The sequence below is a fragment of the Culex quinquefasciatus genome, chromosome 2 (genome assembly GCF_015732765.1).
Source record: "Culex quinquefasciatus strain JHB chromosome 2, VPISU_Cqui_1.0_pri_paternal, whole genome shotgun sequence".
Classification (NCBI taxonomy): Eukaryota; Metazoa; Arthropoda; class Insecta; order Diptera; family Culicidae; genus Culex; species Culex quinquefasciatus.
The window spans coordinates 88527124-88553453 of NC_051862.1; the positions used below are offsets into that span (position 1 = coordinate 88527124).

Consider the following 26330-nt stretch of genomic DNA (forward strand, 5'->3'; position numbering starts at 1 on the left):
ACGACAAAAAAAATACACCTCTGTGCGCGCACACGACAGCCCTCACATCGACACACGAGTCGGAGTACACTCGACTCACCTCAATGTACCGTCCCAGAAGGGCAAAATTCACATGTCCAAGCCAAGCCAACTTTGCTTCTTAAGCCAACTTGGCTTAACATCCCTTAAGCGAATTTGGCTTGACGACGACACCTCTGTGCGCGCACACGACAGCCCTCACATCGACACACGAGTCGGAGTACACTCGACTCACCTCAATGTACCGTCCCAGAAGGGCAAAATTCACATGTCCAAGCCAAGCCAACTTTGCTTCTTAAGCCAACTTGGCTTAACATCCCTTAAGCGAATTTGGCTTAACGACGACACCTCTGTGCGCGCACACGACAGCCCTCATATCGACACACGAGTCGGAGTACACTCGACTCACCTCAATGTACCGTCCCAGAAGGGAAGTCAAAGCGGCTGGCTGGGTGCGCGCTCTCGGTGGTAGATACATGCATGCATCTCCAAGTGCGCACCGTTCCGCAGAACCGCGCATGACGTTCCCGGCGTATCCCAATTAGGAATAAATGTGCATCGAATAAGCATTTTACGTGCATTAAATGTAAATTAGGTGCAATTTGTAAAATAAAATGCATGGGAAAGAATGTACACCGAATGTCCACTGAATTCCCATCGAATGTGTAAAATGCATTAAAATGCATTCGAAGTGAGCCACCCTTGAGTGGGATATAATCAGGAAAAATGCAATTACGTCCACATCTCGAAACGCGGCCGGTTCACCAAGTCCTGCCAAGTCTTTTGAACCGACGATTTAAAAAAAACCCTGTGACCAAAGATAAGACAGTACAGAATGGCCACAGGAACCATGTTCCGGGACCCCGGTCGAAGATTGACCAGGAGGGTCCAGTAATTTTGGCATGTTGCATTTCAAACGTCATGATTTCAAAAGAGTATTTTCCAAAATCCATATTTAATTATTAAAATTTTAGGATTTTTTGATTTTCAGAACTCTTTGAAAAAAATATTTTCAGAGGTGGTCACTCTTGGGCACTTTTTAGAAAAATAGAATAACTGCAAATTTATAGTTCAAATCAAACATTAAGTGGCCATTTATCAAAATTTCTGCAGAGTACTTTTCGATTGCAAATTTGATTTTACATTATAAATTGTAATCAATTTAAAAAATTAAGTAACATTTCGGTACATTTTTGAGTCATGCTTTTCTATAACTGAAAAGTCGCGGTAGATATGTAGATAAAATTCCTTTTCATAAAAAAAGTTAAAACATTGAAATCACAAGCCACAGTTTCAACATTTGAATGAAAAAAGGTGTTTTGAAATGTTTTGAAAATGTTTAAAAATGTGTTGTTGCTAAGACTTCTATTTTCATTGTTTAAGTTTTTTGAAAAAAATATTTTTTTGCCCCTGATTTTTCGGATCAATTTTGAAGGAAGGGGTGGCGACATAAACTTTGAAAAATATTTGCAACGACCTTTTTAGTTTTTCTAAAAATGTATAACATAATTGGTTTTCTTACAAAAAAAAACCCTTTTTACAAACCATCGGACTTCTAAATCTTTATTTTAGCATAACTTTTGAAGTATCTTCCTAATCATAATAATTTATAGATATTGACTTATGGGACCCCAAGACGGACCGAATGAGACAAAATCGAGGGTAAAAATCAGTTGAGCCAGTCCCGAGATAATTAAGTACAATTATTTTCAACTCAAATTCTGAGTCGATATATACACGTGATGGTGGGTCTAGGAGGTCAAATTAAAAAGTTAAGTTTTCCAGTGATTTTATAGCCTTTCCTCATTGAGATGAGGAAGGCTGATAAATTTTATTGAACTTTTCGCCATTTATATTTTTTAAGCAACGCTATCAATCACATACGCTCGGACATTAAAATTAACCTTCCATGTTCCATCGTCAATTTCAATTTTTAATTACCACTCAACCGAGTGGGCTCGTCACAGCTACCGATCATGAGACTCTTCAATCTCAATGTCTCGCCAGAGTCGGTCGTATCATCTTCAACCCAACACAACACTCACACAAACAATTATCGCAAATGCTTCATGCTTCCATGGCATGCTGATGTCCACATGGCTTCAACAAAACGACCAACACCACCACCATTAGCATTACCATTACCACCACGGCGGGCAAATGCACTCTTAGTGGGTCAATGTCTTGGCGGCGCGTCATGGGGGTAGGTCATCGACGGCCAACACAGACCCGGAACCGCCAGCCAGCCACCGTCAACCCATTAGGTGGGTTGCTCTTCTGCTCGCTCGTCAGTTTGGAGGGTGCCGCGGACGTGTTCACTGCCGGGGCTTGATAACGGTCATCGGCGGCGGGACTTGAGGAAATTGATTTTGCTTTTGTTGTTGCAAGCTAATCTGTTTGATTTGCTTGACCGTGAGTGGGACACTTGCCTGGGTAGAGTCTTGGCAGAGAGTGCTGGTTATCATGCAGAAACGTAGTGCTAAAGACGCTGATTTGTAGTGACGTAATAGCGCGCGGTGAACAGATTGAGTTGGGCTAGCGAGCAAGAGATGGCGCCACCGTGGTCGAAGACTGTTTGTGCTATTAAGGATGATCGTTCGATCTAAACCTGGGTCATTTGTTCAACAGATGGAGAATCGGAAAGTGGTGGTGCTCGTTGATCAGCAGCAGCAGCAACAGTGAAGGTTCCCGGCTTAGTGCAGTGATAATGTTGCCACTCGTGTACAGTGCTGAATACCAAAGATAACCCTAAACGCGTTGGAAGAGCTCCGCGCGTAATACTAGTGATCGCGATAATCGGTGTCGTGACTAACAGCTGCGCAAGATTAGAAACCTGCCGTCGCGCCAAGGTTTCGACTTAGAGGTGTGTTAGTGTCAAACTGCGGCAGCAACAACAATAACAAACAAACCCGTCCACATGTCAACAGATGGCGTACCTGTCGGATGTTGACCTTGCGACGCTGCATCGATCACGACTCGAAGAGCGTGTCCACTACAAGCTATCCACCTGGTGGAACCACCGATCGGCCACCGTCGATAGCGGTCTCGGTCAAGCGGCCAAAGTCACCCCGACAAGTTCCCGTTCCACCACCAACATGGATGACATAATCAACAACAACAACCGCAAACAACAACAATCGCAGCAACCCGCGTTCAGTACCTGTAACCAGAGCAACACCTCGACGACGTCAACGGCTCAAGTGACGTCACCGACCGCGTCGGGAGGTCACCACCGGGCCGGGGCTGGCCGGCACCAGTCGAACGTACATGTGATAAAACAGCGGCGTAGCCGAAACAGCAACAGTTGCTCGAGCAGCGGTTCCACGAGTACCTGCGAGGGACGGGCTGGCGGCGGCAACTTCAAGCACGTCGAGTGGAGTGACGACGATTACCTCAACGACGATGGGTACTTTTCGTCGGAAACGCGCCGTCGGAGGTCGGGAACGTGGCCGTAAGTGTGCAAAATATATAAAAAAAATTACGCCTGCTTTGATTGATTGATCTTTTGTGAAGCGCTTTTTTTTGTCGATGGGGTAGAAATTTTCTGCACTTCGCAGCGTAGTGAGCACGGTACTTGCAGTAGGCTTTGTTTTGGCTTGTTGAAAAGGGTTTATTTTTGACACGTATTGTTTGGGAGTTTGGCGAAGAAATTTAACGGTGAAATTTTGGCAAACGAAACGTTTTGAAACTATTCATCTGACATGCTCAAGTACTTCACTGGGGAATTCTTGAAGTGCCAAATTTATCGAAGACTTGATTATGTTGCGAACATTATCCGATTTTTGATACACTCGACTATTTGGTTGTCTTTATCTCAATATCGCTTCATCTATCGATAGTTTCTTAAGTCCTTTCAAAGTGATACTTCGATGATCTTTTTGTCCCGATATTCTTCCTAGCTCGATGAATCCCTCCCTCAATGGTCCCTTGAATTTCACTGGCTTCAAAAATACTCTCCGGGTGTCAATAATTTCTCTATTGCATAACTTGCAAAGACAGTTTTCTTTGTGAAAAACGGAGTCTTGAAGTGAGTTTCACATTAATTTGTTTTTATTTGCTGGAAATTGCTGATTCTCTCCCACAGCTGGATACCTGGAATATATCTTGATCATTTTGCATTGTTTTGCAAACTGATGCTTCGCTTCCTCGATGGCCTGTAAACTATTGACAATCAGTAATTCGACTTTTGTTTTTTAGTGCTCTATTTTAACATGCAATGTTATAATACACACAATACTTTCATGGATTCTAACTTTTATTAAAAAGTTGATCTCCTTATTTTTTTCTTTTGTTTGTATGTATGTTTTTTTTTATTTATTTATGAAATGCTTCATGCTCATTTGAAGAACTTTTGAATTTCAGAATTATTTTCTCATTTTTTTTGTTTAATCCGATCAATCTCAGGAATGAGCTTTGGAAGGATACGTTTCACTCATTTCTGAGTGAATTTTACTTGAGTTTTCGTTCAAAAGTCAGAAACGATTTGTTTGAAATAAGCGTGAACACCGTAAACATTCATAGTAATATTACATCTGGGATTGTGGACGGGAAATAAAAGTGAATAAAGTGAGGTTGAAAAAAAAATTGAATATTACCCTTTTTTCGATGTAATTTTAACTCAATCTTAGCGGAGCAAGTAAAATTACATACAAACAGATTTAAGTTAACACATTTGAAAACACACTTTTAAGTTTTTATCCCGTTGGTTTGACACTCACTCAACAATCATTAATCGGCAAATACAGTAAAAATTGAATCAAACAAGGTAGAACATTTAAGAGTACCGTCAGTGGGGGTGACATTGGGTCTGGGGGGTGAGATTGGGTCAAAGTGATTTTTACGGATTTTACCATTTCTCAGGTTCTTCTCAATCAAAATGAATTCTGTTGAAAGGGTTGTGTAGGGGACATCTTAAGATGACTCCGAAAAAAAATCTCGTTCCTAGAACAAATCCTGTTATTTTGGCAGCTGTCTAAAGTTGGGGTACGTTTTTGGCCAAAAATGACCTCTCGAAAAATCATTTTTCTAATATTTTTGTTAGAATTGCTCGAAAACTACCCAAATGTTTGAAAATTGTTGAGTTAGGATGACTACTGTCAACATCTACGCGCCCCCTGTCAGCGAGAGAAAAAATGTATACCTTTGTTACACCTTCTTGGAGTAATTTTTTGTTTTTGTTATTTTGGCGCACTCATCGTCGCCGTCATTCGCGAACAAGCTTTGCAACGGTAAACACGAAGAATAAAAGTTTCCTTTTGCGTTCTTTCTGAAAAACCACGTTTATTTTGTTCTCCGATTGATTTTGTGTTTTTCCGCGCGCTGTGCGAAGCGTTAATTCCCACAAAAATCTCCACTTCAAACATTGTAGCGTGTCAATACGATTCCCTCGAACAAGAAACACTGTTGGATGACATGTTTTTACCATATCGTTGTATTTGAGCATCATTTTAGTTTCATTTGACCCAATGTCACCCCCCCCCCTAAGGGGTGAGATTGGGTCAATTTTCAAACAATTGGGATTTAAGGTAGTGTTCATCAAAATCCGCCATATTTTGGGAAAATGTTATTAAACTATCTAAGAACAAATCTACGTTGAAAGATTTCCGATTTAAATTGAATTTGTTATTAAGAAAATACTAGAGGTGTATCGTTTTTTGACCCATAGTCACCCCCACTGACGGTAGAACATTGTCTTTTGTTTGTATAATTTACCTAATAATAGAATATGTTAAAAGTAAACTTCAACAGAAACTGATGAATATGATCAATATGCATTTTTAGTAAAATATTTTCAGATTTTATTATGGGAACCATTCATGACTATAATGGATGTATGAAAGTAAGAGGTGACATTGGATTTTTTTTTAATGGAAATTTGATCGATAATGTAGTACAGTTCACGAATTATCACATAAATAATCTGATTAAACAGCTTCTGAAAAAGGGGAAGTACGAGATAGTGAATTGTCTGCTTACCTTGAACCAATCAATCAACCACGATCCGTTCTATGACCTGAGTGTGCGTTTCGTCGTTTGACACTAAAGTCAACAAACACCACCAACAGAGCTGCCCTTCTGCCCTTTGTCCACACTCCACACACCGTTGGCCACTTTTGATGCACGCGACAACTACTGAAAAGTAAATACATCAAAACGGAATAGAGTCTTCTACCCAAGTTTACCATTCCGTGTAACCGATTTGACCCAAATCGAGCGCTGATCAACTTAACCCCTGGTTTCCCTATGCAGTTTTTAATTAGAACCGCACACGTAGAAATGAATTAAAAACAAAGCTTCTGGAACTCTTTGTCGAGTCGTATACCGACCACTGACTGATTCCGTTTTGTGTGTTTGAACTGGCTCGATTCCAAAATGCTAATCAACCGCGCTACGATTCCGTACCGTACACGATTTCCGGTCAATCGCCGACGCCGACGTTACAGTTTAAAGGTAGCAAGTTATCAGCTTCGATTGGATCTGAATGCAGACTTCAGTTTTTATTATACAGTCTGCGCGGCGCGACTTGGACATCTTCATTTGAAACTGTACTTGGTTAGTGCGCAGTTGGGCAGTAAATCGCAATCAAAGAATATCTGCCTACCAAGAGCACTTTGGTGCAATTTGCGATTCTGGGATTCATAAACGAAACGGGAGTCGGCTGGACAGTGAAACCTGGTTGTGTTGATTTATAAAACGAAGTCACTTCGAAAAAGTGAAGTTGAACTGGAGAATAATGGAGGTGTGCTTGAGATCAATTTAAGGTGCGTGAATAAAAAGGTAGAGGTCTGGTGCAAATAACTGTTTGAACTTTTTTAAATAAATGTTTTAAATCCTTTATATTCAAGTGAATGAGCAAAGTGATTATCAAGTTTTATTTAGCTCGGAGTTACTTATTAACACTCCTCCGTCCAAGGCATATTTCACTTACACGGACGACCAAGCCTCCGAAACCGTTGCTTCGCTAATTTCAACTCACTCGCATTTGGCCCCATTTCAACCAATCTTGATCGTTCTTGCAGCATTCGAACCGGTAGGATTTCAAGATTCATCTAAAACAAGAACGAACCTGATCCGACTTACCTGCTAGTAACACCGACTAAATTCGTCGAAGCAACTCTTTTTAGGCGCTCGTTTTAGGGAACACGTCATGGCCAAATCAACAAGAAAGCATTAAAATTTGAATTCAACCATTCAAATTAAACTAATTTGGGGTCGCTGAATACGAATATGACACTCAGAATATCCCAAAATATTCAGAAATCCAGAAATCCAAGATGGCGGCCAATATGGCGCCTGTAGTATATTGGGAACATATATTTGAGGGTGTAGTAGCCGTTCAACCACTCAAATCTAACTAATTTGAGGTCGCTGAACAAGAATATGACACTAGGAAAATCCCAAAGTATTCAGAAATTCAGAAATCCAAGATGGCGGCCAATATGGCGCCTGTAGTATATTGGGAATATTTTTTTGAGGTTGTAATAGTGATTCAACCACTCAAATCTAACTAATTTGAGGTCGCTGAACAAGAATATGACACTAGGAAAATCCCAAAGTATTCAGAAATTCAGAAATAAAAGATGGCGGCCAAAATGGCGCCTGTAGTATATTGGGAACATATATTTGAGGGTGTAATAGTGTTTCAACCACTCAAATCTAACTAATTTGAGGTCGCTGAACACGAATATGACACTAAGAATATCCCAAAGTATTCTGACGTCAAGAATTTCAATATGGCGGCCAATATGGCGACTGTAAAATATTGGGAATATTTATTTGAGGGTGTAATAGCCATTCAACCACTCAAATGTAACTAATTTGGGGTCGCTGAACACGAATATGACACTTAGAATATTCCAAAGTATTCAGAAATCCAGAAATCCAGGATGGCGACCAATATGGCGCCTGTAGTATATTGGGAACATATATTTGAGGTGTAATAGTGTTTCAACCACTCAAATCTAACTAATTTGAGGTCGCTGAACAAGAATATGACACTAGGAAAATCCCAAAGTATTCAGAAATTCAGAAATAAAAGATGGCGGCCAAAATGGCGCCTGTAGTATATTGGGAACATATATTTGAGGGTGTAATAGTGTTTCAACCACTCAAATCTAACTAATTTGAGGTCGCTGAACAAGAATATGACACTAGGAAAATCCCAAAGTATTCAGAAATTCAGAAATCCAAGATGGCGGCCAATATGGCGCCTGTAGTATATTGGGAATATTTTTTTGAGGTTGTAATAGTGATTCAACCACTCAAATGTAACTAATTTGGTGTCGCTGAACACGAATATGACACTAAGAATATCCCAAATTATTCCGAGGTCAAGAATTTCAATATGGCGCCTGTAAAATATTGGGAATATTTATTTTAGAGTGTAATAGCCATTCAACCACTCAAATCCAACTAATTTGGGGTCGCTGAACACGAATATGACACTTTGTATATTCCAAAGTATTCTGAAATTCAGAAATCCAAGATGGTGGCCAATATGGCGCCTGTAGTATATTGGGAATATTTATTTGAGGTTGTAGTGATTCAACCACTCAAATCCAACTAATTTGGGGTATGAATATGAGGAATATGACACTTGGTATATTCCAAAGTGTTCAAAAATTCAGAAATCTAAGATGGTGGCCTATATGGCGCCTGTTGTATATTGGGAATATTTATTTGAGGTTGTAATAGTGATTCAACCACTCAAATGTATCTAATTTGGTGTCGCTGAACACGAATATGACACTTAGAATATTCCAAAGTATTCAGAAATCAAGAAAAATAAAAATAAAAATTATACCCAACATACTACAGGCGCCATTTTGGCAGCCATTTTAGATTTCTGGATTTCTGAATACTTTGGGATATTCTAAGTGTCATATTCGTGTTCAGTGACTTCAAATTATTTAGATTTAAGTTGTTGAATTACTATTACAACCTCAAATCAATATTTCAATATACTACAGGCGCCATATTGGCCGCCATCTTGGATTTCTAAATTTCAGAATGCTTTGGAATATACCAAGTGTCATATTCATGTTCAGCGACCCCAATAAGTAAGATTTGAGTGGTTGAATGGCTTTTACAACCTCAAATAAATTTTCCCAATATTCTACAGGCGCCATATTGGCCGCCACATTGAATTTCTTGATATCGGAATACTTTGGGATATTCTTAGTGTCATATTCGTGTTCAGCGACTGAAATCAGTTAGATTTGAGTGGCTGAATCACTATTACAACCTCAAATAAATATTCCCAAAATTCTACAGGCGACATATTGGCCGCCATCTTGGATTTCTGGATTTCTGAATACTTTGGAATATTCTTAGTGTCATATTCGTGTTCAGCGACCTCAAATTAGATAGATTTGAGTGGTTGAATCACTATTACACCCTCAAATAAATATTCCCAATATTTCACAGGCGTCATTGATTTCTGAATTTCTGAATACTTTGGAATATTGGAATATTTCTCATATTCATACCCCAAATTGGTTGGATCAATCAAATTAAATCAAACTATTCGCTCTACAGCATTGCCTTGGCGTTCTCGATTGCGAGATTTCTACTCGAAACTAGGTGTTCGAAGGCTTGATTGTTGAGGCAATTGCAAACCTCTTTTTACCTTAGCTTCCATCCACCCGGGATTCGAACTGACGACCTTTGGATTGTTAGTCCAACTGCCTACCAGCGACTCCACCGAGACCGGACCCAGGGAGACTACTCCTACACCTGGACTGAGCTAACGACCTAACCTTTTTAGGTTAGTCCGGGGCCAACATTTACTTCCCGTCCGACGAAAGGCGTGATCAGACAAATCTCGTCTCGAAAAATGCCACCGGGACCGTCTGGGATCGAACCCAGGCCGACTGGGTGAGAGGCAACCACGCTTACCCCTACACCACGGTACCGGCATATTGGTTGGATTTGAGTGGTTGAATGGCTTTACAACCTCAAATAAATATTCCCAAAGTTCTACATGCGCCATATTGGCCACCATCTTGGATTTCTGGATTTCTGAATTTTGGAATATTCTAAGTGTCATTTTCGTGTTCAACGACCTCAAATTAGTTAGATTTGAGTGGTTGAATCACTATTACAACCTCAAAAAATATTCCCAATATACTACAAGCGCCATATTGGCCGCCATTTTGGATTTCTGAATTTCATAATACTTTGGAATATACCAAGTGTCATATTCGTTTTCAGCGACCCCAAATTAGTTAGATTTGAGTGGTTGAATGGCTATTACACCCTCATATAAATATTCCCAATATACTACAGCCGCCATATTGGCCGCCATATTGAATTTTGAATTTCAGAATACTTTGGGATATACCAAGTGTCATATTCATGTTCAGCGATCCCAAATAAGTAAGATTTGAGTGGTTGAATGGCTTTTACACTCTCAAATAAATATTCCCAAAATTCTACAGGCGCCATATTGGCTGCCATCTTAGATTTCTGGATTTCTGAATTTTTGGAATATTCTAAGTGTCATATTTGTGTTCAACGACCTCAAATTAGTTAGATTTGAGTGGTTGAATCACTATTACAACCTCAAATAAATATTCCCAAAATACTACAGGCGTCATATAGGCCGCCATATTGGATTTCTGAATTTCATAATACTTTGGAATATACCAAATGTCATATTCCTCATATTCATACCCCAAATTAGTTGGATTTGAGTGATTGCATGGCTTTTACACCCTCAAATAAATATTCCCAATATACTACAGGCGCCATATTGGCCGCCATCTTGGAATTCATGATCTTGGAATACTTTGCAGAATCCTGAGTTTCATATTCGTGGCCAGCGACCCCAAATTAGTTAGATTTAAGTGGTTGAATGCCTATTTCACTCTCAAATAAATGTTTCCCATAATCTACAGGCGCCATATTGGCCGCCATCTTGGAGTTCTTGATCTTGGAATACTTTGGAGTATTCTTAGTGTCATATTCGTGTTCAGCGTCCCCAAGTTAGTTAGTTTTGGGTGGTTGAAAGGCTGTTACACCCTCAAATAAATATTCCCAATATTCTGCAGGCGCCATATTGGCCGCCATCTTGGAATTCATGATCTTGGAATACTTTGGAGTATCCTCAGTTTCATATTCGTGGCCAGCGACCCCAAATTAGTTAGATTAGAGTGGTTGAATGGCTGTTACACCCTCAAATAAATATTCCCAATATTCTACAGGCGCCATATTGGCCGCCATCTTGGATTTCTGGATTACTGAATACTTTGGAGTATTCTATGTGTCATATTCATGGTCAGCGACCCTAAATTAGTTAGATTTGAGTAGTTGAACGGCTACTACACCCTCAAATATTTGTTCCCGCTATTGTACAGGCGCCATATTGGCCGCCATCTTGGATTTCTGGATTTCTGAATATTTTGGGATATTCTGAGTGTCATATTCGTATTCAGCGACCCCAAATTAGTTTAATTTGAATGGTTGAATTCAAATTTTAATGCTTTCTTGTTGATTTGGCCATGACGTGTTCCCTAAAACGAGCGCCTAAAAGAGTTGCTTCGACGAATTTAGTCGGTGTGACTAGCAGGTTAGTTGGATCAAGTTCGTTCTTGTTTCAGATAAATCTTGAAATCCTACCGGTTCGAATGCTGCAAGAACGATCAAGATTGGTTGAAATGGGGCCAAATGCGAGCGAGTTGAAATTAGCGAAGCAACGGTTTCGGAGGCTTGGACGGAGGAGTGTTAACGCGTTTTTACTTCAAAAAATTTCAAAATAGTGAAAGCCGGTCAAAATCGTATTTTTGACGAAAATGTCAATAACTTTAAAACGATAATAGGTAGCTAAGTTTTTCAAAAAGCATCTGAAAGTAGACATTCCGAACTGTTTGTACTGAGAATTTCATAAGGTTTGGTCGAAACACGAGCGAACACCAGTAATTTTAATTTTGAGTTAGGTTTGACAAACTGTCCAATGTCATATACTTTCGACCAGTACTGTAAGTAAAAATGCATTTTCCGAAAAAAATATAAAATTTTTGTGTTTTGAGAAAATTGGTTGCAAATGGCAACGGTCAACTTTTGGTTTGTTTGGTAATAAGGGTGGTTTACTAATAGGCTAAAAGGATGGTTTAGACATTTTTTTTATTTAAAAAAAAACATCGAAAGAAAATCACTTTCCAAAATAATCTTTTTGAAAAGATAAGAAAATTTCCCTTTATTTTCTCTCAGGAACTTTGAAAATCGGCCTTGCAAAAAATTCGAATCGTTGAAAATGAATTTATACAAGCGTCACCTACAAAAAAAAAACAAACCATCCACTTTAACGACCCCAGGTATTCTGTGGTCTCTATTGCAAGTTTCTGCTCGAACCTTGGAGTCCAAAGACTTGAAAGAGGAGAGCACCCAAACCTCTTTCTACTCAAAGGAACCTTCCACCACAGGGTTCGAACTGACGACCTACGACTTCAGGGAGCTCCTGATAAAAAATAACAGCGGTTATTTACATATACTTTCAGAATGTTGAATGTTTCTTTGCAATAAGTTGATTGTTTTAACTTTAGAATCAAAATACATTTGAAAGCTTTAACTTTTTGCCTGCCTCACTGAGGTAAGGCTATAATCCTGCTCTTAAAATGAACTTTGTATAAAAACGTCGTAGACCCACCTTCATGAATACCAGAGGCGACTCGTCCCCCTGTTCAACCTGTTCATTGAACAGGTAGCCGATTTCAAGCGGATAATTATTTTTTTAAAGTACCACGGTGCTTTTTAAATTAGCAACATACAATAATTGTTTATTACAATTTTTGTTTGAATATACGGTAACAAAATCAACTCCCTAGGGCTTTTGTTAATTTGATTTGGTTAATCGCGGTGGATTTTCTTGAAATAATTCGAACTGTCAAAAATCCACCAAAGCATCTACCGGTGGATACTTTTCTACCACAGATTTTTGTGCGATCAATGTGGTAGATGCTTTGGTGGATTTTTGACAGTTCGAATTATTTCAAGAAAATGCACCGCGGTTTACCAAATCAAATTAACAAAAGCCCTCCTATGTTCAGCAGCGCTACATGCACCGAAAAAGCTTTGGGCCGCCACCCTTTACTCTTTACCACTCTTTACAACCCACCAATACTAAAGCGAGCCAGCCTAGCGGGCCACGCGCAAATGCTCGTCGCGTTCAACACCGACCCCCTGAACGTCGGGGAAAAAATCTCCATACAGAAAAAAATCAACACATGTAAAGAGTTTCCTATTCATACGCAGCGGCAGTATCGATGTGTTGGTAAATCTGGTTCAATCTGAGAGCGTGAACTGACAGCACTTTTGGGAGAGAGCGAAATGCCACCCCCAGGCCCCAGCCGACTTAGCTCGCTCCACGGGTCCCCCACAGACCGTTATTATGCAGAAAAAAATTCCACCCAAACCAATGATTGGACATGGTTTCTGGGACCATTCTGCACCTCTGGGCCAAGTTTCAAAATATTTGCCGGCAGAAATTTCGAATACGGTCAGTTTTAGTATTTTTAGTTGAAATTAAGGGGAAATCGCATGTAAAATGCATTGGAAAATTTCAAAGTATCAATGTTTTAACTCTAAAACGTTACTGGTCATGGTTTTGAATTGTACTTACATGTAGTAGAATGATATAACACGATTTACAGAACTGACTTAGCCGGATTAAGCCTTAGTTAAGTGACTTAAGTACATTATTTACAAGTTGATATCTAAATATTTTTTAAAAACTCCTTCATTAGGCAATTTTAAGTCTAGGAAGACTAGATTGCATAAAAATAATTAAAATGGGGTAACTTTGAGCCAAGGGGTGACATTGTACCAAATTTTACGTTTGTTTAATAACTAAATAACTTAACAATAAGCTCGATAAGCTTGAATTGTAAGGATTACTCGTTGCAAATATTGTTGTCTTCTCCCACAATTTTGAAAAATTCCATAAAAAGTTAAATAAGAACGAAAAAAAACTACAAAGGATTATTAGCCTTAATGTTGTACCCTGACAAGAGTTTAAGGACACAAACTACATTACTAGATTAAATTTTCAAAACAACCTATCCCTCATGGGTTTCCTATGCAGATAGGGCCTTTTGAAAATTTAATCGAGATTAGAACTTACATCGTCCTTCATACGTAAATATTTATAAGTTTAATAACCTATACATATTAGACAGTTTTTTTCACATTTTCTTAAGATATGCCAGGCTTGTTAAAATAGTAGATGAGTAGTTGTGTTTTCACTTGAGACAGGAGGAGGAGACAGGTTTTTTTTATTGAAGATTAAAGAGGCTTTACATAATATTTTTTCGTCTCTGGAGTAGGTTTTGTTTTACTGAATATATTATCAGTAAAAGTACTTGCTGATCATTAATATGTTTTGATGAATTTCAACGATGATCAAACTGTATCAACAATACATTAATCAATTATAAAATACAGTTTTTATGATGATCAACTGCAATTTTGCAAATTTATAATTGGCTTGAAATATTAATCCTGTGGGAAGTTGTGCCATTAAACTTTTGCTAATTATAATCATTACACAGGGCAACAAAAATGTTTGAGCTAAATGATAGCTGAAATACTCACTACATTTCGTTCGTATGGTTCAAGTTTCTAAACGTTTTAAAACAAAAAAAAACAATTTTATTATTAATGCAATGCTACAAACTTGCCACGTCACATAATTGTTTTTCTTTTATTTGTATTCAGAAGGAATCGATTCAGAACTGGAACATGTGCGCATCATTTTGAAATTTGTCACTTATAGGTGATTTAAAATCAATAGGCCTTTTTAAACATATTAATTTGCGATTTGCGTAGCAATATCATCAAATTATTGTTGGGTTTGGGAACATAAATAGACCAAATTAAGCAGTCTACAAACAAATAGTGACATAAACTTAATGCTTATCAAAACAATCTTTTGTACATTGTCACCCCTTGGCTCATAGTTACCTCATTTTAGTTATTTTTATGCAATCTCCTAGACTTAAAATTGCCTAATGAAGGAGTTTTTAAAAAATATTTAGATATCAACTTGTAAATAATGCACTTAAGTCACTTAACTAAGGCTTAATCCGGCTAAGTCAGTTCCGTGAATCGTTTTATATCATTCTATTACATGTAAGTACAATTTAAAACCATGACCAGTAACGTTTTAGAGTTGAAACATTAAAACTTTGAAGTTTTCCTATGCATTTTACATGCGATTTCCCCTTAATTTCAACTAAAAATACTAAAACTGACCGTATTCGAAATTTCTGCCGGCAAATATTTTGAAACTTGGCCCAGAGGTGCAGAATGGTCCCAGGAACCATGTCCAATCATTGGTTTGGGTGGAAATTTTTTCTGCATAATAACGGTCTGTGGGGGACCCGTGCGCTCAGCTCTCCAGGGAGCTGCATGCAAAAAGTAAACAAGCCAGCGCGTTGACAGCACGTTGAGAGCATGAATAAATGAGAGAGCGCGAGAGCACCACAGATATTGCTCTATATTTGGCGCACTTTTAGGCATCAGGCTGTTTTGCGCAGACTGGTGATGGCTTGTTTTAAAACTGGAATGTTCAACTGCGCACGTTGAACCTCTTCGATCTTCTTGGTTACTAGTGGATTCTTGCTCTACTGGAAAGTGATGTAATGTTAAGTTTAGATAGTGTGATTGATAGATTGAATTGAAACAATTGAAACAAAAAAGTACTGTGTTTTTTTCCAGACTCGGGACATATGAGAAAAAAATTTGACAGTAGATTCAACCATGATTGCTATTTTATTTTTCGGATGGTTCTATTTAAAGCGGATGCAGTCCTAAAAAAGTTAAAGATTTGTTGCCATTAAATGATCCAAAAACGACTGTGTTTATTCAGACTGTAGTCCCGGTTCACTCTAGTTGAATATATTATAATCATATATTGTAGCATGAATTTGTTCTGAAAACTTTTTTTCATTGATGTTAAAAACAAATATTTTAGTTATCTCGGATTCATGTCAATATAGTTTTGTTTTTAACATTAAAAGCCCTTCTTTTTATTCGGAATTTGAATTCCAAAACCATGAGGACATAACAGTGAGTAAATTCAATTCTCTAAAAATTTGGCAAAGGATCAAAAGCGATACCACCTGGTTCTAATAAGTATAGAGTAAAATGACAATTTAATTTTTAAATAGTAACCAAGTTAGGTCAATATTTGTTGGGCTTAATAAAGCCCAACAAACAGTTTTTTTGTTAAGGATGTGGTATTTTTTCTAACATCCTGATGAATAGTTTTAAAATTCAGTATAATATTCAATAACTTCAGTTGAATTTCGATAAGGATGGCAGTGCTTGCTCTGTTTTTCCACATTCCCCACGCTAATGATTAAGTCTTAAAAATACATTTTAACGAGATAAAAAACATAATTTTAATTAATTATTTGCATAAACCGAAAATTATAATAGTATAAAAATAATAAAACGTAAAAATAAAAGCCATTGGAAAGAAAAAAGCTTTAAAAACATTTTTTAACATTGAACAGGTACTTCTTTCGGGCACGAGTCGCCTCTGATGAATACATATCGACTCAGAATCGAAAACTGAACAAATGTCTGTGTGTATGTGTGTTTGTATGTATGTATGTGACCAACAAACTAGCTCATGTTTCTCGGCACTGGCTGAACCGATGTGACCCGAACCTGTTGCATTCGACTTGGTTTAGGGTCCCATAGATCAAGTTTTATACAGATTGAAGTTTCGATAAGTAATTCAAAAGTTATGTATGCATCCGGATCTCACTTAAATGTATGTAAACTATGTCCGGATCCACCAACCGACCCATCGTTGGTTAGGTTATCAAAAGACCTTTCCAACGAGTCCAAAACATTGAAGATCTGGCAACCCTGTCTCGAGATATGGCCACTTAAGTGACATTTACGTACTTTTTTGAAGCTGGATCTCATTGAAATGTATGTAAACAATGTCCGGATCCACCACCCGACTCATCGTTGCTTAGGTTATCAAAAGACCTTTCCAACGAATCCAAAATATTGATGATCTGGCAACCCTGTCTCGAGGTATGGCCACTTAATTGATATTTATGTTCTTTTTTATTCCAGATCTAAAAAATAGATGAAATTTTTGTACAATTCCATCATATCAGCCATTGTTGGTAAAAAGTGAGGAAGGCTCCAACCACATAGGTGGATTAAGTTAGTTTTTAACTTGCGATAGCCAAATAATAATGGTTTTACAAACGTTCAATAATTTAGGACATCATAAAATAGAAAATAATAATTAACTGTTGGGTAGAATTTTTTTAATAGAAACAGCATGTTTTATTAAATCATTTGAGTGGCCACAACTCGCATACGCTTATTTTGCGTTAACCTACACAGCAAAAAAACGTTGAATTTTGGATTGTTGAAAAATTTGGTAGGTTGAATATTTCCTCTTTTTTGGGTAATATTACTTAAAAAATGTGTAAAAATGTGAATCTGATGAATATTCCCCAGAAACTGATGAAAATTAAAAATTTCCTGATGAATATTACCATAATTTTTTTCTGTGTACCTTAAATCTTGAAAGTCTACACCGCCAATTCGAAGGTTACTTCTTGGATATTCTTCATCTTTCTCACTGCTCAAAACCCCCCAGCCATGACAACAAAATAAATAAAGAAGAAGCCCCTTATTGGCGATGATCATCATCATTATCCTGCTGTTCTTGCGACGCACTATCGCACCAAGAACAACCCCGGACTAGACAGAGACGGCCTGAGATCGCCCGAGTCAGACCCATAGCGTTCTACGCTCCTCTCGTCGCCGGTAATAGTCGTATTCTGATGGTGACGCAAAATCTCGTCGACTCAGCCCAATATAGTATTAAAGTGTGTAGTAGGTACATATAAACATTTCTTTTTTATCGACATCGTCGTCGTCGTCGTTGTCTCCGCCGTCGAAGGCTTGACGACCCTCGTCCGAGTTTGGCGCTCGCCGCGGTTGAGTAGTGTAGAGAGTTCACGTATCCCCAGTAGTTGCGAGTTCGATGTCGCGCCGACTAAGCCAGGTTTCTCGCCAGTGATCGCGCTCTCGGAAGTGAATAGTTTTAGGTGGCTTTGAGGCGGTTGACATCTGGTCGGTTCAATTCGGTTGATTTCGCGGGTCAAAGTTTGTCCTTTTTTTGTTGCTGTTTCGTGGAGTCAGTGAACGGTCGTGCGTGGTTTTATGGGTTTTCCGAGGTTCCGCAGCCTGTTGCTGGTGTGGCCCGTGGCTTAGAACATGGAACTTGAACCGTACTGGCATTGGCTTACCCAGGTGGTGTGAGGTGCCACCAAGCGAAAATAAGTGTTGTGATTGGGCACGAGACGTCTCGTGTGTGCTCGGTTCTGTGCTGTATGTGTGTTTTTCCAAGATCGATGCTGGAAGTCAGGGGTGTCTAATGTTTTCGACAAGAAAGTTATACTGATAGAACTCAGTGCTTTTGAATTTTATAAAGGAATAAATTATAGCCTCTTCCTTGCAAATATCATATCAAGTTTTTGTCTCTCCCTCTTCAAAAACTGTTAAAAAATCAAGGAGCATACAAAATGCTTTACCGTCATCTGGGGCGAAATGGGACAGCTGTTTTAGCCATATTTTTGATTGGTTTCAGATAGAACGGATAGAACACTATTAACAAAAATAGTGCATCGATTTTCAAATTTCAAGCTTGTGATTGCTCTAAACCTTTTGTCCTTTTCCAGACTCGATTCGCCCCAGATGACGGTACATATTTAATAAATCGGGGCACTTTTGGGCTTTTACAAATTTTGATTTTTGTGGTCGTAGATCGGAAACTTTTTACAGTTGAAGAAGAAAAATCATGTAAATTTTAATAAGAAGGTTTATTAAATGCTTTGAAACTGTTCACTGTAAAATAATAAATTCGATTCGGAAAACTTAACTATTGTCTAAGAAAAATTAAAGAGGAAAAATTTAGAATTTTGTTGATACAAAATATTAAAAATAACTGGGTAAATCTCAAACTCGGTGTTAAACGACTATTCATTGTGATATTTTCATCAAAAATCACTTTATAATATTTATTTGTGAAATTTTCGCTTTTCATAGGTACTTTAGACAAAAATACAACAAAGTTGATGAAGGAAAAAATATATATATTAAAAAGACAGTAATGAAGTCCTCTACGTTAAAGCAACTTGAATTTTCTTTGTTTTTTTTTTTTTTTTCAATGTTTATGAAACTTTGTCATTGACACCATACAATTAATGTATTTATATTTTTTTCTTAAGAGGCGAATGCACAAACTGTGTAAAACCTCTATAATAAAAACAAACAAACAAACCATACAAATTTGCGTGCTGGTCATTCGAAATGGGTACGTGAATGTTCGAAAATCTGCATCTTGAGAAGGGAATTTCCGATCGCCTTGGTGTCTTTGACAAATTTGTAGGACTATTTAGAACAAATTGATCACAGATAAAAAAAAACAATTCCCGTAATAGTGCACTTGTGCACTACTTGTCTTAATTTCTCGAATCATGTTTTTTTTGTTGTATTTTTTATGAAATAAGCAGATAATTTCACATGAGTTTTATTTTTTCACAGTGAAAATCGAACAAGCAGTTTACGAAATATTACGAGTTGAAATATAAGGGCTAATTACACAGTAAAAAATGTGTACATTTGGAAGGTGTATTTTTGGAAGGTTGAATATTACCTCTTTTATTATGGGGACTATCCACAAACCACGTGGACACTTTTTTTGGAAATCTCAACCCCCCCCCTCTCCATTCGTGGACAATTATCCATACAAAAAAAAATGGACAATCGCCATACCCCCTAAAGTGTCCACGTGGTTTATGGATGGTCCCTATGTAATTTTACCTCAATTTTGACTGAAAGAGTGACATTACACTAGAAAAGCTAAAAAAAATTCTCTTTTTCAGAGGTAACATTAAACATTTTTTTCTGAAATAAGAGTACTTCTTCCCAGATGTAATATTACCAAGTTTTTTTACTGTGTACATGACACTGAGAAAAACTCATTTTTAACCAAATTTAAACATCAAGAGGCTGTATCTAGATTTTCAAAAATATATGTTTTTACTTAAAGTATTTGAAAAATGCATTTTCGATTGGTTGAAGTCGACTTTTTAGCTGTCGATCTTCTCGATATCAATATTGCTCCATTTGTCAATAAATTTGTTAGACCCTTCAAACAGCTTGCTTTGATTTTTCTGTCTAAAGTTTGATACTTGCCGCTCACGACGGTCCCTTCAATATCGACAAAATAAGAGTCCACTGTATTTCGATTGGAACCCTGAGTAAATAGATGTAAAATCCGCTAAATTAACTGGAGCCTTGTATGGAAAAAAACAAAATGGTTTCTTTTGACATAGGGAGTGGACAAAATGTCGTTCACATAAAAAAAAAAAACAAAATTTTAAGTCTCTTAAAAAAATTATTCCAAAGATTATCTCCAGATTTTGAAATGCACCTTATAGTTTCAAAATATTAAATAAAATAAGCTTCAAAGTCAATAAATGTTACAAATCATGAAAAAATACTTGTAAAAATACTTTGGAATTAAAAAAATTAAAACAAATTAACCCTCTACTGCCAAAATTTTTTTTCGAATTTTTTTATTTTTCCCGTGTTCAGGAGGTCATTTTGAGCAACTTTTGTTCTACGAAAAACTTTACTTCTCTTGTTTTATGTTTTTCTTGTTTCATTTTTAGTATTTTAATTTACATTTATCTTGTTTAGTTTATGTTTGTTTTTGGTAGTATTTGGCCTACTCTACCACCTCGTATCATTGCATTTTACCTACCTAATTTTTTCACGTTTTTACAGTCACTTTTTCATTTTTTTGCATGTTTTTCACATTTTTTGCTATAGAATTGCACCATCATTATTTAAATTGCAAAAAAATCCGTAGAGGCATAGTCTGGGACACTACAAAAATTACTGCATACTTCTTTTTACTGAAATATAGGAAATGTTAGTAAAAAACACAGCCAAAGTTGACCCCTCAAAAAATGACATCTTTAAAAACATTGGCAAAGTCACATAAAACAAGTTAAACTTCCAACCCTGAAATTTTCTAAAATTCTAAGAGTTCTTGTTTCCAATGCTTTTGAAAGATCAAAAATCGGTTGGAAAATTGATTTTTGGTGATTTTTTAGATCGAAGCCCGTCCAAAGGCGGGGTAGGTTGTAGAGGGTTAAGAAACCACTTTCTTGTAAGATTATTTATTTTTTATATGTTTCAAAATTCCAAAATGCTTTGTTTCCTGATTGTCACGAAATAAAAAATCCACACTGTTAGATGAAAAAAAACCGTTATCAAATTTAAATATTTTGAACCGATTCTGGTTGAAGTTGAGAGATAAAAACTTTAAAATTAACTTTTAATTACCTTACTCAATTCTAAATTTCTTGAGTTTTACTTGAAAAGGTCCTATAAAAACAGGGAACTTACAGCTTACCAAATCTTTTCAAAAATCAAACTTCAATAAACAAAAATAATTTAGTTAATTATTACACAATTTTGGTTATACAAACTGTGGTGAAATTCTAATATACCATGCACCTCCATGGATTCATTCTAAGATGAAGAGATTCAAAGGAGTTGCGGTTTTTCTTGGATGTTTCCATAGTTCATTTGTTGTGTTCAGTATTAGCTAAAAATGAACCAAAATGTACACAGCAAATAAAGTATTAATCCAACTGCGTGTAAAAGGCTTGGGTGTTAAATAAATTTTGCATTATTTTATGAAATTCTGTGTAATATTACACCCTGAAATATGTAGCCCATCAGTAAAGGAAACCTACTTGACCGAAATGTCAAGCTCACATATACGTTTATTCATTCCATTTTTCATCGGGCTGATGGCCGAGCGGGCTAAGGTGCCAGTCCTTACTGTAGATTTGGGTTTGAGTCCCGTCGGTTGCAACTTTTTTTGTGTTTTCAAAAATTGTACATGCAATTGTACATGTACATGCATTCTTTCTGAACTTTACCAAACTTGAAAATGACTTTCACAATAGAGTTTTCAAACCATGAAGTCATCTATGATTTTGGACACCCCTGTCTCTTCTACCCTCCGAGTATCAGTACAGCACAAAGAAGGGCTCGCTCGATCATAAACGATCGTCGTTCGCTCGCAAGGCACAACACATTACAGCACAGCCCAGTTTAGTGTGACCAATTAGTTAATTAATGGGAGGTTGTTTCAAAGGCTTCAGGTGCACGAACACAGAGTCAAACTCACAATCTTCGTCCTTTTTTTCGGGTCACACACTCAGCTGGTTATCATCGGTTCAGAGCAACGGCAAGTTCAGTTGGCTGGTGATCTCGTTACGTGGCGGTTTGTTCTTCGAAGAAGAGACGTGGTCGCGACGATCGACGGGTTGACGATCTGTGTGAAGCGAGCAAAAAGTGTTCAAGATGACGGAGTCGTACGAGAAGGATGACTACATGAGTGACCTGGTCAACTTCAACAGTCCCGTGTCGTCCCATAACCATCATCATCATCATCATCACAACCATCACCAGCATCAGCACCACCACAATCTTCATCATCAGACCCATGGTCACCACGGCAGCAATGTCAACAACTATTCCGGTGGTGGTGGAGGAAGTAGCGGCAGCAACAGCAGCAGCGGCAACAGCAGCCACAACACTTCCATCAATGGTAGCAACGACGGCGGAGACATCCTCGCCGAGGAGGACGAGATGCTGCTCTGGAGAGCTAGAAGGTTGGTTGAGAGACCCCCGACGACGACGATCTTGGGTTGAACTCTACGACTGTGTGACGTCGAGCACGCGAAAAAAAAAACCAGATTTGCAAGTTTTTTTTTCGTTGTCCATCGACATCGACTTGTACTACAGCCTATAGGCTATAGCTGAGAGAAGGAATTAAAGGTTGTCTCTGCTGTGCTGATGGGAGTTCTGAGAGTTGTGCTGTGTATACAAACACAGTAAGAGGGTGTTTGCTGGGGTGACACGCGATTGCAAAGTTTCGGCGTGACTGGCTGGACTGGCGGACCGGATGTTGTGGTTTGAGCTGGGTGGTCTGCCCACTTGATGTTGGAGTGGCGAGGGGGAGATTGGTTCTAAGTTTGGACAGACTGGTCTTATAGTTTTGGTTTTTGTGTTTGGTTTGATCAGATTAGTTGCGTTGATTGATGAAATTGTTCTGCAAAGTAAAGTGACGAAAGAAACTGGATTAAGAAGAACATTTAATTTGATTTGTAGAGCGTTACAAAGCAGGCATTAGGTATTTATTCAAAGTTTGTACTGTTCGACGACCAGTGAGAGGTAACCCCAGCGGGCTTTTACGTTTCAATAATTGAAAGGTGCACGACGCAAATCAAACAATCTAAACATTATTAATGAGAATCTCTACGAAATCGATTTTGACCATTTTATTGCGCAATTCTCACTAACCTGGACTTCGCACTAAATTATTGCTATCGATCGCACTATTGCGACTTGTCAATCGAAAAAAGACTAACATTTTAAAAAGGCGCAATATTGAATGTTTGGCCCTTTTGAAATGTTAGTCTTGGTTTAAAAAAATTGAAAATATTTTTTTTGAAAAAATCGGAAAATTTCACGAATGTTTCATATTTTAACATTGAAAATCGGACCATTAGTTGCTGAGATATCGACATTAGAAAATGGTGTGTTGTTTGGGTGAGACTTAGAAAACATCAATTTTCCTGTTTGTTAACCATTGCAAGGAAATATATCAGCAACGAAGGATCGTATCAACAAAGTTCAAACGTGCAAAATATAGAAAATTTTCTCAGCTTTTCAAAAATATTTTTTTCAGAAGTGGGCAAACATGTGCACATGTTGCGACCAATTTTTCGATTTTTTGAAAAAATCAGTATTGATTCAAAAATTCATAACTCGCTCAAAGATTTTTTGCACAACCTGGAAATTTCTGAAAAGTTGGCATTTGATGTCCTCTAAAACATATAAAAAAATAAAAACAATTAAAAATAGTTGTTTTTTGCAAATCGAGTTTTAGTGACAAAAAGTTAAATAAAAAATCACCAAATTTTTTTTACCGTGTATCATTTTTTCAGTGTAGTCCAAACCTACAACTTTGCCGAAGACACCAAATCGATCAAAAAATTCCTTCAAAAAATACAGATTTTTGAATTTTCATACATCATTTTACCAGCTGCCAAATTTGTATGGAAAATTATATGGACAAACTAATGATGCAAAATGGCTTCTTTGGGCATACCGAAGGCACCAAAAAAGTTTCAGCCGGATAAAAAAAAAATAAAATTTAAGAAAATAGACCGAATTCATAGAGAACTGCTCTCATGGGTTCATCTTCAAAAAAAGTTCATCTATCAAAAAATAAAAAGTGCCGGTACCGATACTCGAACCCAAGATTTTCGGCATATTGAACCGTGCCTTTGCCGTATGGGCCAACATGGTTTGGTGACAAAGTGGTGGTCATTTGTCCATATAAGCCACTCAATAGGATGAGCTGTGCCAATGAACGAATGAACGCGCGTGAAGAATTCTGGAGTTTTTTTTAAAGGTCCAATAAACCAAATTTTAAATTTTTGCTTTTTGGGTGTTTTTAGAACCGCTTTGAGTCAGGGGTATTCAAAAACACCCAAAAAGCAAAAAATGAAAATTTGGTTTATTGAACCTTTTCAAAAAAACGTTACTTAATCCACTTTTAGGTGGTTGGTGCCTTCCTCACATTCATAAAGTCAATACATTCAGTAAAAATAGCAACATTCCCCCTTAACATGTTTAACAAATCAACTTTATTACTCATTTCTTTTGATTGGGTTCGCAGACCTTAAATATTTCTGGCTCATCGGCAAGTTCTGATAAAAACCTATCCAACGGTAGTTCGCATGGAAGATTCCGACAACATTTCTATCAAAATATCTGAAATTCGGCCTCCAAAAAATGTATAAATAACACTTAAGTGCTAATAACTTTTGATAGGGTTGTTAGATGTTTTAGGCTTATTTGAAAGGTCTTTCGATTATAATTATAATGATTGTGTCAAGGGATTCACGATATCTCATCGGTTCCTCAGAGAAAAGGCATCCCCGAATCCGATGTAATCGACAGAATTTGATTTTATGTCCACGCGGACTGACGAGAAGTTGGTAAATTTTTTAACATAAAAAAATCGAACAATTAAAAAAAACATGCGTCTCCTCCCAACTATATGAGCCATCAACAAAAATATGGAAGCGCCTGGTGCATAGCCATTTCCTTTAAGCACAACGGAAACAACCAATACAAATGTATAAAAAAGTTGTCAAGTTCGGGGTCCACAGCTAGCATTTTTTGTACGATTATAAAAATAAATATTAAAAGTTTAAAATTAAAATATTTGAAAAACATTTTTTTTTAAATTTATTTGTTTACTAAAATTTTATGTTTCTCAAAGGTCTATGGGTACTTCGGGATGTCCATGGTCATCCAAGGACTCCCTAGAGTTAAGATCTATGAGTCTACCGCCGTAACAAGCAAGAGGTCGTCGGATTTTGACCCCGGATCATGTGCGTATAGCATCAGTGGATATGGTAGACTACTATATGAATGTAATGGGTTGTACATGGTCATCCAAGAACTCCCTGGAGTTAAGATCTACGAGTCTACCACCGTAACAAGCAAGATGTCGTCGGATTTTGACCCCAGATCATGTGCGTATAGCATCAGTGGATATGGTAGACTATGACTGTAATGGGATGTTCATGGTCATCCAAGGACTCCCTGGAGTTAAGATCTACGAGTCTACCGCCGTAACAAGCAAGAGGTCGTCGGATTTTATTGGACAACCCGATTTCCTTCTGGAATTTGTTCATTGGACCATCTCCTACACACCTGTCTTTATTCCGAATGAATCCATGTTGTCCCCAGACCTGTGGGAACGATTGAACGAAAAGCATAAAAATCCCTTACTAATTTACATGTAAACTTATAATTGCTGGGGACAGGCCAATTCTCAACCAAATGGGCTGATATTTGGCATGAGAGTCCCTAAGAGTATCCTCTACTAGGGGAACCTCGGTTTGCCTGATTCTGAGAACTTTTTTGTTTGGATGAAACACCCTAGTATACATGAATGTGGGTCTAGGAGGTCTAATTGAGAAGTTCATTTTTCGAGTGATTTTATAGCCTTTCCTCAGTAACGTGAGGAAGGCAAAAACTCCAGAATTATACTCTCGCAAAATAGCACTTTCCTCACGTTACTTTTCGTGAGGACTATCCCCTCGTTCTTTAACATTGGGTGTATGGAGAAACTCTTTAACACTCACCTTGACGGTGCCTTGAAAATT

The 26330-nt window shown here is 37.6% G+C and overlaps 1 protein-coding gene across 1 annotated transcript in view; it reads left to right on the top strand.

Moving 5' to 3' along the window:
* The window catches only part of LOC6052446 (NAD kinase), an 89264-nt gene that overhangs the window by 37675 nt on the left and 25259 nt on the right, over window positions 1-26330 (top strand). The window contains exon 2 of the mRNA XM_038251418.1: window positions 2647-3469. Within this exon, the coding sequence (XP_038107346.1) occupies window positions 2946-3469 (524 nt within the window). The 5' untranslated portion in view covers window positions 2647-2945. The remainder of the gene's footprint in view (window positions 1-2646; window positions 3470-26330) is intronic.